Source organism: Gambusia affinis, linkage group LG23, assembly GCF_019740435.1.
Source record: "Gambusia affinis linkage group LG23, SWU_Gaff_1.0, whole genome shotgun sequence".
NCBI lineage: Eukaryota > Metazoa > Chordata > Actinopteri > Cyprinodontiformes > Poeciliidae > Gambusia > Gambusia affinis.
In genome coordinates, this window is record NC_057890.1 from 6,856,793 (window position 1) to 6,874,679 (window position 17,887).

The following is a 17,887-nucleotide window of genomic DNA, read 5'->3' on the forward strand; positions in this document are numbered from 1 at the left end:
GCGAAAATAAGAACTTGTTCCACATGCAGACTTGACGGTGCACATTTGAATGTTCTGATTTACCTGCGTCACGTTGAAGTGCTTGTAGGGTTGCTATTTGTCGAGCTTCACATCCTTCAATTCCAAATGCCGTCATTTACCTCTTGTAGGGGCTAATTGAGACATGCCTTTTCTGTACAAGTGACATGAAAACGTTATTTGCCCCATTATGGATTTCTTGTGTTTTTTGTCTCACGGGTTTCAGATCATGTAAGACTTTGGAATTCAAAAACCAGACAAAGATAACTTAAGTAAATGCAAATTGAAGTTTTCAAATACTGATTTCAGTTATTTCAGTTATTAGTTTGCCCCCAAAGGTTTCTATATAACAGTGACTTCAACTTTTACATCAATGCGCAGCTATTTTGTTATGTTCTTTTCAACATTGGTTTTCACCTGACTACAAATTCAGCTACGTTGAAAGAGAATGTCCTATATGGACCTTACCAAGCTCCGCCCACAACCGACCCACGTGACCGCAAGTCTCACAAGCAAAGCCTCGTAGCGCATTGTTTCTATGTAAACATGACTCCATTAGTGCATAATTTCTACCTGATTTTCACAATATATCAGCTACTACAATGGACAGAGGAAATAACAAGTTCATGTCATCATCTGGGAGGAGGTTACTGGTTTCTCAGTCACAAGCTGGTTGCAAACCTGAGGCCAGCAGGTGTCAGTCGGTCAGTTATGGTAGATCTGAAATTTGGTTTGATGACCTCAATATGAGAAGCTACAGACTGATAAGAGGAATAAAGAAGCCATTTGTTTGTTAAAATTTTATGAAATCTATTTGTTCAATTTGATGTTTGTTATGAATGACGTATAATCACAAACAAACAGGGTAATTGGTCCAACGTTTAGAAACTACAGCGGCTGTAATGAGCCACAGCAAATGTAAACAAAGGTAAAATAACCCGAACAGGTGATCAACTCAAAACCATTCGTACCTTTTTAGTCTGTCTCTCTTTGTAGTTTAAGCACACTTGTTACCGTATCAACCGCCTGCGCCCCGCAAGACGAGCAAAGATTACGTTAAAAACATAACATCCAGTCCGTTACGATATCAAGTTTCCAGGCTTGATATTTATTTCTGGATTATTAATCAGCGCTTCCCTGAACACAGCGATGGTTGATTGACCAGCTGTACTTTGTGCTAGAGTGGCTAACACGAGTAACAATTTAGTCCAAAGCCTTTTCTGCTAAAATAAAATCTTTAGTGTGTGTCAGATACAGTACACGTTGCATATTGATCTGTTTAGCTAACGTTAGACTGTGTAGCAGACAGGCTTCAAGGTGTAGAAGTTGTATCAGAACTGCTATTATGCTGTACTTAGCTAACGAAAAGCTCGTGTTTGTGAGACTGCCACCCACGTGACCACGTAGAATGAGCATCAGCCAATGAAAAGCGGCCCCTCTGGTAAGGTCCATTACATGACATTCCACATCATCCCTTTATGTTCAAACTGTAAAACAGTTCAAAGCCTTCGTCTTGTGGTTTCCCTTATTCAAAATGTTTGCGGTTTTGAGTTATCCAGAAAAAGTGGAGGCAAGAACTACAGAGCCTATAAAAATTATTCACTCCCTTGGATGTTTAGTCTTTTTTTTTGTATTGATTTTTCAAATCCACAATTAGTTTTTAAAATAATAACAAAAATATAAATACAAAAAACCTTTGTGTTAAAGTGAAAACTGACTTCTACAAAAATAATGACATAAAAATACATACCATTAAAAATTATTTGAAGTAAAACAAATAGTTGTTTTAAAATTTTCTGCCTCGTTAATTTATTATATTATATGTACGTGTAAATAAATATAGATACTTTTTATTACGGCAGAATTTTAGTTAACTTCCTTTTTAAAAGCTTTACTCTTTGTTGCGCTTAATAATGTACTTTTGTCATTAATAACAGTTTGAAGGCAGTCAGCACATGCAAACATGAGCACATGCTTCGACTCCGCCTACGCGATGACTTGAGCCAATAAGAAGTCAGAGTTTGGTCTGCGTGTCCCGCCCACATTCATGACGCAGCTAGGGAAACATGGCAGATTCCATCGATGACAAGCAGAAAATATCAGCGGTTCTCGCTGACATTTTGAATGCGAAACAGTGCTCCGAACACCTGCGGGGGTTGAAAACGTTTACAAGTGCGCTGAAAGATGCAGAATACAGGTACCGTTTGAGTCCATGCTCTCTCTTGTTTTAGTAAAAACGTGAAGACGTGAAGCTCGGTAGCTAAGCTAACGCTAGCTTGAAGTGTGTTCAGCTTAATGTGATGCCCAGAAAACATGTTTGGGTGTTTTTATTAATGTATGCTTTTCTGTTATTGATACACTGTTAGTAAATTGTTGGGTTGAGAGGAAGTTCAGCTGCTTCCCCACAGCATAAACGAAGTTTATTACAGTAAGCCTGACTGAAATATTACTGTCTCGCGAGACAACGATGAATGAATGACATTTTTTATGAGGTTAATGGGTTGCCCTGTTGTTCTACTAAACTGTAATTTTAGTACACGGTTAACAGAGAATTGCGTTTTATGCTTCTCCTCTAAACCGCAGTTATTTTCTACTGTCTCAAGTCTGTTAGAAGCTACTGTGCTACTTTTCAACGAGGAAACAGTTTGACATCAAATGGACTGGAAAGTTGCCGACCAAGAAAGAAACATTGAGCCTATTCCAAATTCACCACCTTCAGGATAGTTTGAAACCTCAAGCTGTCTATATTGAGCAGTAAAAATCCATGGGAAGAGAGCTTTTTTCATCGGACGAGAGAACTATTGAGCTGCTCTTTAAGTTAAATTGAGGATTTCAACACTAAATATGTCACAAAACGATTGAAATGGGTTGTTTTACGAAGATGATCATGGCATAGAAATATTTTCTACGAGGTTGTAAAAAAGGATATCCTTCTTGGTTTTGAAATCTCCTCAAACCTCGTGAAATTAATTAATTTTCTCGCTAAATTTCCTCTGCGCAGGGATGCCGTGGGGGAGGACGTTTTCTCTGATCTCCTCAAGGTCCTCATCAGGCTGCTTGAAGGCCTGCAGAGTGCGAGCGAAAGCGGCGATGACGACGCGCGGCCCCCTGCCCTGCAGCTCCAGCTCACAGCCGAGTGCTTCAGGTCCCAGAGGAACTCCTGCGTTCAAAGCCCACGCAACCAGAAACTGCTTAGGTGATTACACTGAGAGTGCAGCGGCAGGAAGATGAGAGTTTAAATGGAACTGCCACTCCGCCTCTGCCTTCTGTTGCGTCTCTTTAACTCCTGTCACACAGTGAGACTGTATAGTATTCGTACCCAGTGAATCTCTTCACGTTTTGTTCCATAAACTGTAAACGCTGAGAGTTTGAGAGTAAACTACAAAATCTTCCAAATCTAAAGCCAGTTAAAGTCTTGAGACATTCTGATGAGGTTGGACGGTGGGGAAACAAATCTGCTGAATATGTGTTAGTATTGCTATAGCGACATGCTTTCTACCACCTTTTGGAGGAAGAATAAAATCACACTTGCACTAAAACACTGTGACTGTAAAGAGCAACACAGGCTCAATCCAAAAATCTGAAAGAAGGAAAGTCCTTTTCTATGGAATATAAACATTTTTTCTCAACTTTATTGTGTAATTTGGAAGATAATGACGTATAGAGCCGCCGGTTTAAATCCCCATACGGCATTTTAACCCAATCCCTGCACGTGGATCTGCATGGTGGGACGAAATCAAAGCCACAACACTCCAGATTCCACTAAACAAAGGTAGAAATTGCTTCACTTCATCATAATCCAAATGTTATCAGTTTATTAAATTAGTCATTATTCAAAATGTATCGTAATTTTAAAAAAAGTGTCAAACTTTTGAATGAAAAAATGTGATTATTTAATCAGAGCTCTTAATCCGACACTAGTTTTTAATCCCGTCTCACTTCTAATCTGCTTGTCCAGCACTTCCCCTGTGTTTAGCTTTCAATCCGCTCCAGCCAGATTTACTATACCTGCTAAACAAAAGCACTCCCTCATCACAATGTATCCATCACCGTGTTTCAGAATCTCAAATGGGATTTTTTTTTTGTAACCTTCTTTCAAGAATACCTTTGACTTTTTAATTATGTGCTACCTTGTGTTCCTCTGTTGTTTTCAAAATCCATTTAAACACGTTGAAGTTTCCGATTGTAGCAAACAGAATGTGAAGAGTAAGTTCAGTGGTTGTGTTGAAGGTTCCAGTATTGGTTGGTAAAACAATTTGGGATTCCAATAAACTTTTTTGTGGTACTTTTATGAAACTTTTACTGATACTTTGCACTTACTGCGTACAAAATCTCTGTTTTGTTATCCTCTAGGGAGCTTGGATTCATTGGTATATCCCTTAAACTCCTAAGTTTTCTTCAGACCCTAAATTTGGAGACCAAAGACGCCTTATATGAACGTAAGTCTGAATCCGTTGAATTGGCAGCATAATGCAGTGTTTACATTACAAAAAAAAAAAAACGACTACTAGGACATCGATCTGTGTTTTATTTGTTTTTCTGTCTTCCCATCTAATCATCCACTCGTTTGTTTCCGTCTGCGGCTCAGCTCTTCGCTGTGGGATCCAGTTTCTTGGAAACCTCGCTGTCGGAAACCAGATGAGCAAGGATGAAGTCTGGCGGCTCAGCTTCCCCGACATCCTCCTGTGAGAACGGTTTTATTTTTATACTAAGAGAATGGACACCTTTTCACTGTTTTTTCTTTTTCTTTTAGCTCTTGTAGACCTTGCGCAGTTTTATTCAAACCAGATTTGTGTGTGAACAGGCAGCTGCTCTGTATCGATGATGAGAAGGTGGTGAACTACACCTCCATGGTTCTCCACACGTGTCTGGATGAGGCCAAAGTGGAGGATCTGTCAAAGCCGCAGAACATCAAGCTGGCTCTCAAAGTGATGGAGCTGTGCAGGACCCAGCCTGACCTGGACTGGACGTAAGTGTGGCTTCCAGATGTTTGGACTCATTATAATTTTTTTTTTTATTATTTTTTTGGGAGGGGGGCGCAGAGGAGTAGAATGAACAAAATACTTAGAGAATGTTTGTTGAAGCTGCCAGAGCCTGAAACAACTGAGGAATTGCTGCAGGGATTTTTGACAGTTAGAAGAAAAAAAATCAGATTCAGTTTGAATAATATTTACTAGAAATCAAAGGGAGTGGGCACAGAAAAGATTCTCCATCAATCTTAAGACCGCTAAAGAGTCAGAATAGCTGTGGTTGCTAAGGTCTGGATTGGTTTATTGGATCAACAGAGAGAAAGCAAAACTAGTTTTAACCCTCTGTTGTAAGAAATTGCAAACGATTATTTTTTTTTAGTTATTTATTTATTAAGTTTGCTTAATGCCTGACTTTAAGTCTGACTTTATGGTAAACACTTGTAAAAATGTTGACTTGAAATCTGATGTTTTAGAGATTTCTCTTTTAGTTTTATTTTGTTTGTTTCTTTGAACCTCCCTCACCATCTTCCCTTCTTAACCTGATTACAAAATAAACATGGCTCTGTCTGTGAGACCTCCAGTTGTTTAACATTTGTAAATAATAGTTTTGGGAAGCACACTTCCTGTCCACATCCAGTTTCTTTTATGGAATGTTCTTTTGTCTTTCCTACTTCCAACAGTCTGCAGATAAAGCCGACTTTTTGCTTTGCATAGTTATAATGGAAGATATTTGTTCCTCAGCACCTACAATGTTGTCGACAAAAATCTCAAATGAAATAGCTACTAATGTTCTATGAAGAAACACTCTTTTTGAGGTTTTACAGATTGATCTTGTACATTTTTGCTTTTTATTCAAATCCAGTGTCCTGATGGCAACTCAGCATTTTCTCAAATCTTCAGCTCTGGTGGAAAGCATGTATTCTGGGATGTCCCATCATGACAGGTACAGATCCAATTCTGACCTAAAACTGTACTAATTTGGATTGAAATGTTGGTAAATATTTAGTTTCTGCGTGAAAAAGCATAGAGTAATTGCCTTTTTTTTTTTTTTTTTTTTCCAGAGTAACTCTCTTGGAGCTGCTGTTGGCCCAGTTAAGAGAAGAGGGTTCAGAGGGCGGTGGTGTTCCCCCCAGTGTGGCCCATTTCCTGGCCAGTTCCTTCCAGAAAGATTGCGGGGCGGTTCTCACGCTCGCGACCGGTTCTGCTTCCAGCAACGAGGTCATAAATGCTGCAGCTTGCTAAATTCGTACCGAAACATTTGGGTATGAATGTTCCGAGATGTTTTTTTTATTTAATTTTAAATCTGCTTGCTGTAATCCTGTGTAGGTCCTGCAGGAGGCGCTAACAGTGATAAGTCTGCTGGACGTGCTGTGTGAGATGACCTCAGACCACAAGCAGTTCATGTTCCTGCAGGACCACCCCGATCTTCTAGAGACCACCGTTGGTAAATGAAAAAGCAGACAAGCTCCCTGACTGGGGGCCGAAGATCCTGATTCCCATCAATTCCTCACTTAAGACAGACATTTAAGATTCCACTCAAAAATCCTCCTCGGTGTGGATAAGTAATAAAATCAGAGCACAAATATCCCCCCAAAAAGTTTTGAGCAAACCACCTAATTTAGAGTTGTGAGTGAAAGATTTATATAACTAAGTTGTAGAAGTTTGTGCTTTCTCACTGTTTTCTTTCCTGTCTGTCCACCTTCTTCTTCTTCTCCTTTTTTATTCCCTGTGCAGAGCTTCTGGAGCAAGTGCATGCTATCGGGAAGGCCAGTAGGAATATTTTCAGCGCCACTCAGAACTTCTCCCCCTTTACCGGAGAGGAAGACCCGGCCTCGGATTCCCCGGTGGTCAACTTTAAGGCCCACCTCATCAGGCTCATAGGAAACCTCTGCCACGGCAACACCAGCAACCAGAACAAGGTCCGATCGTGTGCTGATCAGATTAATCGACTAATTTAGTCATTTGATTGCAGGAGTATGCAGACTTCAAAAAATTCCATTTGCTGGCAGAACAACAATTTGCTTCCAGGAATTAAGCCAAAACTGTACAAAAGTGTATACAATTAACATAAAAACCCTCTGTAAATAAGTTCCTCCCAGAACTCTTAAAATGGCATAGTTTTAACTTCACCTGGTTCAAATTCTGTAAAAATGAAAATCTCCTATTAAGTATTTTTTGCTATCTAATTATTAATTGGTTAATTCAAAAATTATTCAATCAATCTACAAATGATTACGCGTTCACTCAAGGAATGCTGTGTTATTGCATTTTAGGCAAAGAAATGCTTATTTTTTTTAAAAAAAGGGAATTGAATTGTCTATTTTTATCTTTTACTGTAGTTCTAATATTGTGTAAAATAAGTGGTTAAATGAAAAATCTGCACAATGTGCTAAATAATGTCTTTTATCCGATTAAACAATTACTTGTACAAAACGATTACTAAAATAATGCCTAGTTGCAGCCATTGCCCGATCTGTATCACACATAGAGCAATGGAAGTATGGAGGTTCAGTCATGCCAAAAATCTGCCTTTCAAGTGGTTAAACATATGGACTAATCTCCAATAGGAATATATCAGATTTCTCCAGCTTGTCTGTAGTTTGAGCCAGATACAGAAAAATGGATAACTTATCGATATGGGTGAAGCAAAAAAAATTGCAATTTCTGGTCCTGAGAACTTTGAATCAATTCAAAATGCTCAAAAATTGATTTTAGTTTGCTTAATTTTTTTGTAAAGTTAGATTTTGACTACTACTTCTATATATATATTTTTTTTATTTAAGGATAAACCTTGCTAGTACAGGGAATTTAAGTAACAGAATTTTCTGCTCAGATCACTTTCTGTTTAAATATAAACTAATGCAATAAGTATGAAACCTGGTAGAATTTTTCTAAATGAAACCGTCTAAAGAATATTTAAAACATTTGAATAGTAAAACTGGTTTCCGAATTGATTTTTCAGAAACAATTTTTAGGTTTCTGAATCAAAAATTGTTTCAGAATCTGACCCAGAAATTGGGATTGGATCAAATGACTAGACATTGAAAGATTCACATCGGTAGTAATAGGCCGATTATTAATAACCGATATTTCATTTTGCTTCTCGTTGGTTTTACCCCGTAAAGGTGTCGAAAAAGTAGGAAAAGATATATATATAAACACTTTTTTTAAAAAATTGGTGATTGGATGTTGTTTTTGGTGACTACTTATTTTTGTGATGTAAAGCACTTTTAACTACCTTATTGCTGAAATATGCATTGCAATTAAACTTCAGTGATTGGTTATCGGCCATAGCAGCATTATTAGCACTGGATTTTATATCGGCCCAAATTTTCTCAATTTCGGTGGAGGTCTAATTAAGAGCTGATTCTAGTTGCTTTTTAAGATTTCAGATTGTGCCTCCTTTTTCCCCAAAATAGTACCTTCAGACGGGGTTTTAGAAGAAATAGCTGGAAAATATGACGATTTTCATGTCTACACTTTTCTTAGGTTGAGGGTGATTTTTCTCTCCTCTTCCTTCCTCCTTCCCTTCTTCGTTACAACTTGAAGCTACTTGTGGAGATCTCGTCCACTTTCCGCCTGTGAGCATCTCGCGGACGGTTAGCGAAGCAGTCAGGGAAGAGTTGGCCTCTTCATACACCCACTAGTGCTTAATAGAAACAGATTTGTGGAATGCCTGTGGGATGACCACCCTCAGCTGGCCTCTCCGTAATATTTATGGATGCTGATCTGTGGTCCGTCAGTGGTCAGAAATCACCCCGTATCTGTTTTCACGAGGATTTTTTTCCAGTAAACCAAATGTCATTCTGTTCACCTTTTGGCAGAGAGGGTAATTTAAGATGTGCATGCGAGGCTCTGAACGGCTCGTACCGGTCTGAGACTCTCGGGTTCTGCTCGCTTGTTATTCATCCCTTTATGGGTTTGGATGTAATGTAAGCAGCTTTTGTTCTCAAAGTGGAAAGAAGCACAGACGTGAGCTTCCTCGACGCTCTAAATGACTATTCCATTTTCTGAAACTCGGCACTCGGTGCCGTTCTTCTGCTCCCTGCCAGTCTGTTTGGAGGAGAACCGCAACGGCAACACATGGTCATTAAGCCTATAGGATCAGACAGCTGATGAAGAGCAGATCACCCAGTGTGGTGGTCTTAGACCAACACTGGTGCCTTTCCTCACATTTGAGGCTCTGCTACAGACAACCCACCTTTTCTTTTGTTTGAGAATCATGAAATAAACCGGGATTTATAAAAGGAAGATGATAAATGTTGGTGTTTTTTGAAAACCAGGGATATTTTATATGATGGGTAGGTTTTGTTCATTTATTTAGTTGCTGGTTTAAAAAAAAAAAAAATCATGTTTGTCTTCTGTTTTTGGTCACGATGAAGAATGAATTTTCCATGATTCCTTTGAAGTCTGGATTTTTACTACATTCACTTTTTTATTATTATTATTACTACTTTTAAAAAAAATGCCAAAAATGGACTGAGAAGACTTATCAGACTCAAGTTGCACATCCAACTTCTAAATATACAAGATGAAAATTAAGACTTTGAGAGATGAAAATGGGTTTCAGCTTTTATGTCTTAAAAGCAGAAATCTTGCACTTTGTTTTCTCCCGTTGATTTAAGTACCAAATGTTTCTGCTGTAATTTGTTGAAATATTTGTGTCCTCAGGTTAGGGAACTGGATGGCATCCCACTCATCTTGGACAACTGCAACATTGACAGCAACAACCCTTGTATCCTTTCGAAATGTGCCTTCCAACGCGTTTCCTAATTATTTTTGCTAGTTATTCTGTGTGGACAAGCATGCCACTCAGAATGAGAGACCGACTGGGTTGTACATAGAAAGTTCTTGTTAAATTGTTCAAAAACATGTGCAAAATGCATATAATAATTCACACAACAGCAAAGTTTCCCCAGAAAACTTGCTAAGCCTGTTTTCTGGCTTAGCAGAAAACTGTTCAAAGTAAAAAAAAAAAAATGTTTAAAATTGACAGGAAATTTGAAAATGTCACTTGATAGTTATGCGGTACTGAAAGATTGGGAGATTAATACCTGAACACCAACTATAAAGCCTTAAAAACATTTTAAAGAGACTTTTAAAAAAATATGCAACGCTTATCCTGGTGGGGGGCACAAGTAAAACCTGGTGGCCCGCCAGGCTTAAAATACACTGAGAACAATCCTACAGAAGATTAAATATTAAATATTGCGATCGGCTGTCAATACATTTTGAATGGTATTCTCTCAAAAATGTCAGTTCGTCATTAATTCTGCTGTAGAGGTTTTTAAATGTGGTCAGACATCTAAGCCGCATTGATTAGTCTTTTTTTTTTTATTTGGAAATAATTACACCGATTTCCCACTTTTGTTTTTATTAGCTGACCCCTGTATGTACCATTGGGGAACAAAATATATAATTATCATGTGACTCTAATATAACACAAATTTTAAGACCACCTTCCTACTGGACTAAGACCACATAACAACATTAAACTTGAATGTGGCGTTTTCTCTGGGATCCCATTAGTCATTACCTTCTGTAGGGAGATCATAGTGGGGTTTTTTTTATTGTTGTGGAAGCAATGCACATGGTGTCCTGCCAAAAGCTCTAGGTCCAACCAAAACTGTAAACCACTGTACAGTAAACACAGCACCATGATTAGGCGTCTGGCACATGCGGATTGGTAATTGTGGATAGGCTGGTTGCTGGGAGACCGAAGGAACATGTGAGGCTGCTGCTTGAATTCGACACGTATTTTTCCATTGCAAAACTATAAAACCGAGTCAGAAAAGGAGAAAATGTGCTGGCAGCTACAATTAGGCCCTAAATTTTTCATGTCCCATGGCAGATTTGGATGTAATCTTTAAATTTTAGCAACATGTTTCAGAAAAGCTGGTCAGTATTTTGAAGAAGGCTTTGACGTAACGCCTGGAGAGATTTTTCCGTTGATTATTGAAAGCGGTATTTTCCATACCATATATTTTTTTAAATATATGAAGTAAAATAATACTTAAAAAAATAGATGCTCCTTTTTATATTATTTGATTTTTATTTGAAGCTTTTCTGTCATTTCTTACTGGAAACAAATTTGAACGAAAGTAACTTAAACTACACTGCGGTATGAATAGTTTTACACATGATTAGCTCTACGCATACCTTTGTGGCAGGTTAAGATAATTTTATACAGCTTTGCTTCCCGTGGCTGTAGCATTATGATCGGAAAGCTGTAAAGAGCCAAATAGACTGAGATGAGATGTATTTCAATCTACGATGTTCAAACAACCACTGAGGTCTTAATCCGGAGGGAAGGAGATTTAATCATTTCTCCAGAAATGATCCTGCATTGACATTTCTTTTTTTTTTCCTGAAAGATTATGCACTCATCCGTTCTACGATCTTACAGAACCGTCTTATGCCCCTTTAATTGCATTCTGTGTACCGTTTGCAACAGATCTCATAACTGTAAGCTTACACTGCGCTGGGCGTCGACCCAGCCGCTATTGTTAGTTCACTAAAACGGATTTCTCTGCAATACTGGCTTTTTACCAGGCCAACAGTCTGAGCCAAAGGGGATCCTTTGTTCCCATGCAGCCCTCTCAGACTTGTTGTAAACTGTGCTAACTCTGTCTGCCTGTCTGTGTTGTCAACCCTTGTTTCTCTTCAAAAACAAAACGACTGGCAAAGGGGAAGGGGGAAAAAAAGCAACAAAAAAAAGAAAAATCTGGGAAACATAAGAGCGGGAAAACTGAGATCCCAAAACACGTCTGCACAACTGGTTTGTTTGGGTTGGAATGCTCGTGTTCTCCGTGACCCAAAACGAACACGGTGCGGACAGGAGTTTGACATCCCAAACTGGAGAATCGGCGTTTGGGCGAAGTTTGCTTGAGTTCCTTGAATAATTGTTTCCCTCTGGGCTGTGAAACTGTTTTTGAATCCACCCTGCTGATTCCCTGCAGCTCATTAGAAAAAAATAACAAATCAAATAGAACAGGTGCTTGAAGGCGGAACCATGGTCAGGGTTACCATAATTCTTCAAATCTGGAAAAATTTGCGAGATATGAAGAATTCTAACTAAGAAGTATGTGTTTGGGGTTGTTTTTTTTTCCAGCTTTATGAAGATTATGAATACTTCACACTGTTTTGGGAAGAGACAATGTGAGGATCTTAATCATTTTTACTGCCTAAACAATCTGAAAAACATTGCAGGTATTTGTATTTGGCTTCATTGAGGCAATACTTAGAACCAGCTTTTGCTGAAATTACTGCAGCAAATCCTCCCGGGTACGTCTATGAGTTTTGCAGATCGAACGTTTTTTGCCCCTTCTATTCAGCGATAAGTAAAAACACATGAACAGTCTTGGATCTAAACTGTTTTATTGACCTTAAGCACATTAATCACAAGCCTTACGGCTTGGTCAAATGGTGGCAGGTCAAATTTTATCTCGTATTCCAGGTTATTTTTCTTGTTCGACTTTGACTGGTGTTCTGAGACTCTATGCAGTTGAGGCTACTGCTAACTTGCTGCTAACTTTTTGCATCTATCTTGGGTTAAGTGTAAATTTCTCATCAGTTTTCTGGACATCTTTCTGGTTCATCTTTGCAACTGCCTCACTTTCTGTTGCCGAGCCGTACTTCTCTACTTTCATTCTGTTCTAAAAAGCTCGACGCTACCACTAGTCTTAAAGTCTTACGTTTTCGCTGGGGAAATCCTGCAGAAACCCTGTACTTAAAATCCACTGACGTATGTTGTTTTCTTTAATGTGGCAAAATTCAGGAATATTCAAGGGATAGGGACCGTAAGGGCACCGTACATTAACAAACAAAATGACGCAAGCAGAATCTTGGTTAAAGTTCGTCTTCTGTCTTCCTTAACCGACTGCCTCAAGTCATCAGCCAGTGGGCCATCTTCGCCATCAGGAACCTTCTGGAAAACAACCAGCAGAACCAGGAGCTGGTGGCTGCTGTGGAGAGGCGCGGCCCGGTGGACCACTCCGCGCTCAGGGAGCTGGGCTTCCTCGTTGAGGAGCGAGATGGAAGCTTGCTGTTCAAAACTGTGAGGAAAGACTCCTAAAGACGTCGGAAGATGAAGGTTCTCTCAACCCATCAGTGGGTTTTAAAGCAGAGCAGCTAAAGAAATGTGCATTTACCCAGTAGAGATGCTTTTACCCACAATCCTTAAATCAGAAAAGTCTGTACAATGAACTTTTCTACCTCTCCAAAGTGATTCCATAGACTTAAGACCCTACGAGGTCTGCATGCTATAAGACGCAGATGTCAGGAGCTCCAAGTCTGGGGAATGAGGAGTCGGTGAGTGGCAAACACACGCTGGCACCTCTCGGAGACGTCGATGTTTTGTGGTTTAATCCAAAGACAAGAGCACCGCAGGGTCGAGGCTTTCTGGCTTTTCGAACGCGGTTCAGGTTACCAGCAGGCGCTGGCGTTTAATCTCAGGCCCAAACGTGGCTTTTGCCGTTACCATGAAAGAGAATGTCTAAAACGTGAGGTAATCTACCCCCTGGCGGCCTAGCCTAATTAAAATATCGTGGCCGCGGGATGAAGCTCTGCTTATTAAACCGCTTAAAATAACTGCGTGTCCGACTAGACCCATTATTAGGATTGTAGGGAGAAAACATCTAATCCAAGAATAAAACTTGAAGCTGTGACCGCGAGGTGGGAAATGCATCTTAATTGGAGACTTTTTTTTTCCTCCTTTTTTTTTTTTTTTTTTTCAGAAATCAACCCAAAAAAATAAAAAAAATAAACAAAAGCATAGCAACCTATAGTACCCTATTGGTTCTTGGCACCTGTAGTAAAAATGTGTAAGAAGCTTAGACATTCATCTTTTACTGCAGCACCAGATTCTCACTGAAAAAATGTAAGTAAAAGTCCATCCAGCTGACAGAAAATGTTACATGCAAGCGGAGTTTGAATGCTGTGTTAAAAGTCTACCAGATATTTCACCCAAGTAGTCCTGCAGCGCAAAAACACAAAATCTTGTCAAGTATTTTTGGTCTAGTTTCTGGTACAAATATCATGTTGCTAGTTCTACTGGCAGATTTGTTTTACTTATGAGGGAAAATGTTGTGTCTTTAAGTTAAATAATCTCAGTGGAACCATTTTTTTATTTTATTTTATAATTTTTTTTTTTTACTTAAAACAAGCTTTATCATGCGGGAAAGTTATGTGTACGTTAGTTTTGTCTTATTTCAAGTATACTAAGGTATTGGCACGAGAAACTAGACCAAAAATACTCGACAAGATTTTGTGCTTTGGTAGTGTATTGTGTTTCAATATTTTGTCCAGCTCCCAAAAAGACTGAGACAAAGAAGATTGGTAGATCTGTGATGCTGTAGGCTTGTGATTTAAAAAAATAAATAAAAATGTTTCTAGGAATCCTGTAATGGACCCTAGTCTTTGGAACAGTAGGCAATTTTAAATAACAACGTGGTGGGCTCGTAACTGCAAACTTAAAAATGCAACCATTAGGAATCTAAAGCATGCAGCCAAATCATCACAGAAATGATTGATCAGACAAAAATGTATCTTCTGCTACAACGATCTAACCTGAATTCAACAGAAAAGCTTTGGGGGGAACTGACAAGAACAAATCCTAAAAGAGTGTAGCTTTAGCTCAATTGGAGACCAAATTGTAACGTGTAGTAGTTTGTTTTCACACTGCTCTGTGTCAAACAATCCAAACTAATTGAAAAACCTGTTTACTGCTTTCCTTGTGGTGGCGCTGCAACAGGAACCACTGAAGGAAAAGACTCTGAACAATTCATTCTTCACAAAATGGATTGGCGCTTGTAGGATTCCTCTTGTTGTCTTTGGTAAACAACCAGGATCCATTTCTGTTTGATTGTATTTGCCCTGCGCCACAATCCGCTTTGTGCTTTTGGAGCGGTCTCTGCATTCACACATGCTTTCAAACTACACCAGAGTTTACTTCGACCGAAACGAGACCTAGGTTCTTAGGTGGACTAGAGTTGGCTTTTTTGGTTCGGATCAGAGTTTGATTTAATTGCCCAAATTAACCGAACCTTCTTACGCAAATGGACTAATGTTTGATTAAAACGTAATTGGTGTGAACGCACTCTCAAACTTATCTCCAGTAATTATGCAGAGAGGTTCGATAAGTTATTGGCTCTTTTTTTTTCTTCCTGTTTTCAGTGTGAGCTTGTGCAACTGCAAGATAAGATGACAATTTTAGATCCTTGTTAAACCTCTTTAGCAGGGGTTCCAGTAATTGTCACTTTTCTAAACTACTGTTGTCTTTTCTGAAACTTTTGTTTTGTGTTTAGGTATTCAAGATTTCTTGTTTTGCACATCTGAGAAAACATCTGTGCATATGCATGCTTTAAAGATATATACATGTATATGAAAAAAACAAAACTGCCTAACATGAGTTTATAACTGCACTTCTACTAGCTTTGGCACTGAAGGGTTTATTGCTCGATAGTGGGGATTTCCACTACGTCTTCCATGTATAATAAGCTGATGGCATGCATCATAAATCGTTAACCATCTCATTAAAATCAAATCTAAACAGCCCGTCTCTTGGCAGAGGTGCTTGTACTTGACTCTATTGATATTTGATGGGCGGTTATTATATTCCGCTCGTTTCTGTTTAATCACAGACATGCTTTGGAAATGTCCACAGAGTAACAGTACGAACGCATGAAAGACCAAGGGAATCGGATGGGAAGTGTCAAGTTTGCAAAACGACACTCCTTCCTGTCCTCCTCGTGTCGCTCGATAAGCTGAGCCGTTCTGACAACTCGACAATGCGGCGCTATTCGGGTCCGCCCGCGCCCTGCTCCACCCTGTTTGCTCTGCCTCCGATTTTTAATGACAAAATGGATTGAAACAATCCGACGGACTATCCCCGCCGATCCGGCAGCACAGTAGGGGGAGCTTTACGGGGGTTCCGGTCATCAGGATTTCAGACGGCTAACATAACAGCCTTTAGTTTACGCTCGACCGGCCGGCCGCAATGCTTTTCAGCCCCACAGGAAAGAGGGCTGTGTGCAGGTCAGCTGGGCTGAAAGAGGTGGCAGGGCTGGAACCCGGGCGTTCATCTGCCAAGTCAGACAATGCAAGAACTTTACCCTTTCCCGTATCAGCATTTTATATCACAGACCTCTATTGCGCTGCTCAAAGGCCTACAAAGATCGCCTTGCGTTTCAGTTTGGGAGAAAACGTCTAATAAAGTGTGTGTGAATTTAAAAAAAATTGCTTTTGTTCTTTAGTTGTCAAGCCTTGCGAACCTTTAAAGTTTCCAAACTTTTCAACTACAGGTGCAGCTCAACGAATTAGGATGCCATTGAAAACTTTGTTTTGCTTTGGTAAAGCCCCATATTCAGTTCTACAAAAAAATAGGAATATGGCAGAAAATCTGTTAATATCAAAATGTTATATTTTAGATCTACGGAGTCTTTAGGAAAGTCGGTGGTTCCCTTCACAAGGAGGGTAAGAGGCCCACGCTAAAGAAGCCGACTCTAAAGGGTGACGCATCTAAGAATACAAATGGAAAATTTTGTGGAAGGAAATAGTGTGGCAGAAACAAAGTTTAGCAAAAAAAAAACCTCTGTAGCTGTGGCATGGAGGCAATCAGCTTCACTCTGCTAAGCTGTTAAGGAAGCCCAGGTAGTTTTACCAGCAGCTGCTTCTCATCTGCATGTCTGTAATGTCTCTTATCCTCTGGAGTTGCTCTGTAGGAAATTTGGACCGCTAGGCAGTCCTCTTCTCCTCGGCCCAGATAAAACTCCTCTAGATTAGAAAGTAGCTGCATTCGATGCCTTGTAAGGCTGCTGTTCTCCGTCTTCCTTGTGTAGTTTACCTTCCACTCAACCTTCTGTGAATATGCTTGGATTCAGCAATCACTTTAGTGGCTCACCCTTGTTGTGGAGGGTTTTAAAAATATGTTATCTGTCTTATAATTGTCTGCAAAATTTGATTATAGAAATAATTATCCAACTCAACAGTTTCATATCTCGTATCTATGCAATATGAGTTTCCCTTTTTGAATTAAATTACTGAAATAAGTCAAGTTTCCAATGACATTCTTAACGACTGAGATGTCCCAGTAATGTTTCCGGAAACCTCTCATGTAGCTCGGCTTTTATGGACGTCTTGAGAAGGTTACACTCCTGTTTTAAGTGGACAAGTTCCTTCAAGTGCAATCAAGCATTTCCATTTTCAGGACCTTTATTCCAAAATAACACAAATTCCAAATAAGTTATAGCTTTCAAATAAGAATAATATGACATGAATAAGAAACACTCTTTCCAGCTAGAAATGACATAAAGTGCCACGTTCCTCATATAAAAATATATTCTTCCAATTGTTTTGTAACTCATACAAAGCCTAAAAACAAACCAAAAACAAATGCGTAAATACATTGAGGGTGCTGTCCAGAAATGGCAAGCCTTTGGCGTTTCCCTCTCTCTCCCCGTTTCCATGTGGTTACGGTCCCATGCCATCTGCCTGAGCAGGCCTAAACCACGCTGGAAGGCTTTGTGTGAGCAGAGGCTGCCGTGTGGGACTCTCCGTCTCGGCGACGCTGGATGTGTCTGGACCCGATCGCTCCTCTGTGGATTTCCCAGCGAGGCTCGCGTGGTTTTCTGCTAAGCACCAGCTCGTCCAACAGCCAGACAATGAGCGCAGTCAGGATGGAGGGCCGTTCAGACTCACAGGTCGGATTCCTAAAGCAATGCATTTGTTGGCGGAACAAACCCATCTGGCCTGGGGATGGTGGTTTATGCGTAAAATGTGCCAGTTCAACACCAGCCCTTAGTGTAAAACTTGAGGCAAAGTGTAGCGCAGCGTGACTGTCTGAATGTGCCAAAGAAGGTACAGTTTGTTTTAAATAACAAAAGATGATCATTGTGAAGGAA

General features: G+C 39.6%; 1 protein-coding gene across 1 annotated transcript; it reads left to right on the top strand.

Annotated features, from left to right (window-relative positions):
* Nucleotides 1-2,052: 2,052 nt before the first annotated feature.
* Nucleotides 2,053-15,542, top strand: atxn10 (ataxin 10). The gene is made up of 11 exons (XM_044108436.1): nt 2,053-2,215; nt 3,020-3,214; nt 4,372-4,457; nt 4,607-4,703; nt 4,823-4,987; nt 5,851-5,931; nt 6,050-6,206; nt 6,315-6,432; nt 6,723-6,907; nt 9,660-9,723; nt 12,878-15,542. Exons 1-11 carry the CDS (start codon nt 2,085-2,087, stop codon nt 13,060-13,062), a joined length of 1,464 nt encoding a protein of 487 aa, XP_043964371.1. The 5' UTR covers nt 2,053-2,084; the 3' UTR covers nt 13,063-15,542.
* Nucleotides 15,543-17,887: the final 2,345 nt, after the last annotated feature.

Excerpts from the sequence above, each read along its gene's own strand:
- atxn10 (XM_044108436.1), top strand. The coding sequence starts at position 2,085 with ATGGCAGATTCCATCGATGACAAGCAGAAAATATCAGCGGTTCTCGCT. Across the intron at positions 6,433-6,722 it reads TCTTCTAGAGACCACCGTTG|AGCTTCTGGAGCAAGTGCAT; the intron begins GTAAATGAAAAA and ends TTCCCTGTGCAG. Across the intron at positions 9,724-12,877 it reads CATTGACAGCAACAACCCTT|TCATCAGCCAGTGGGCCATC; the intron begins GTATCCTTTCGA and ends GACTGCCTCAAG.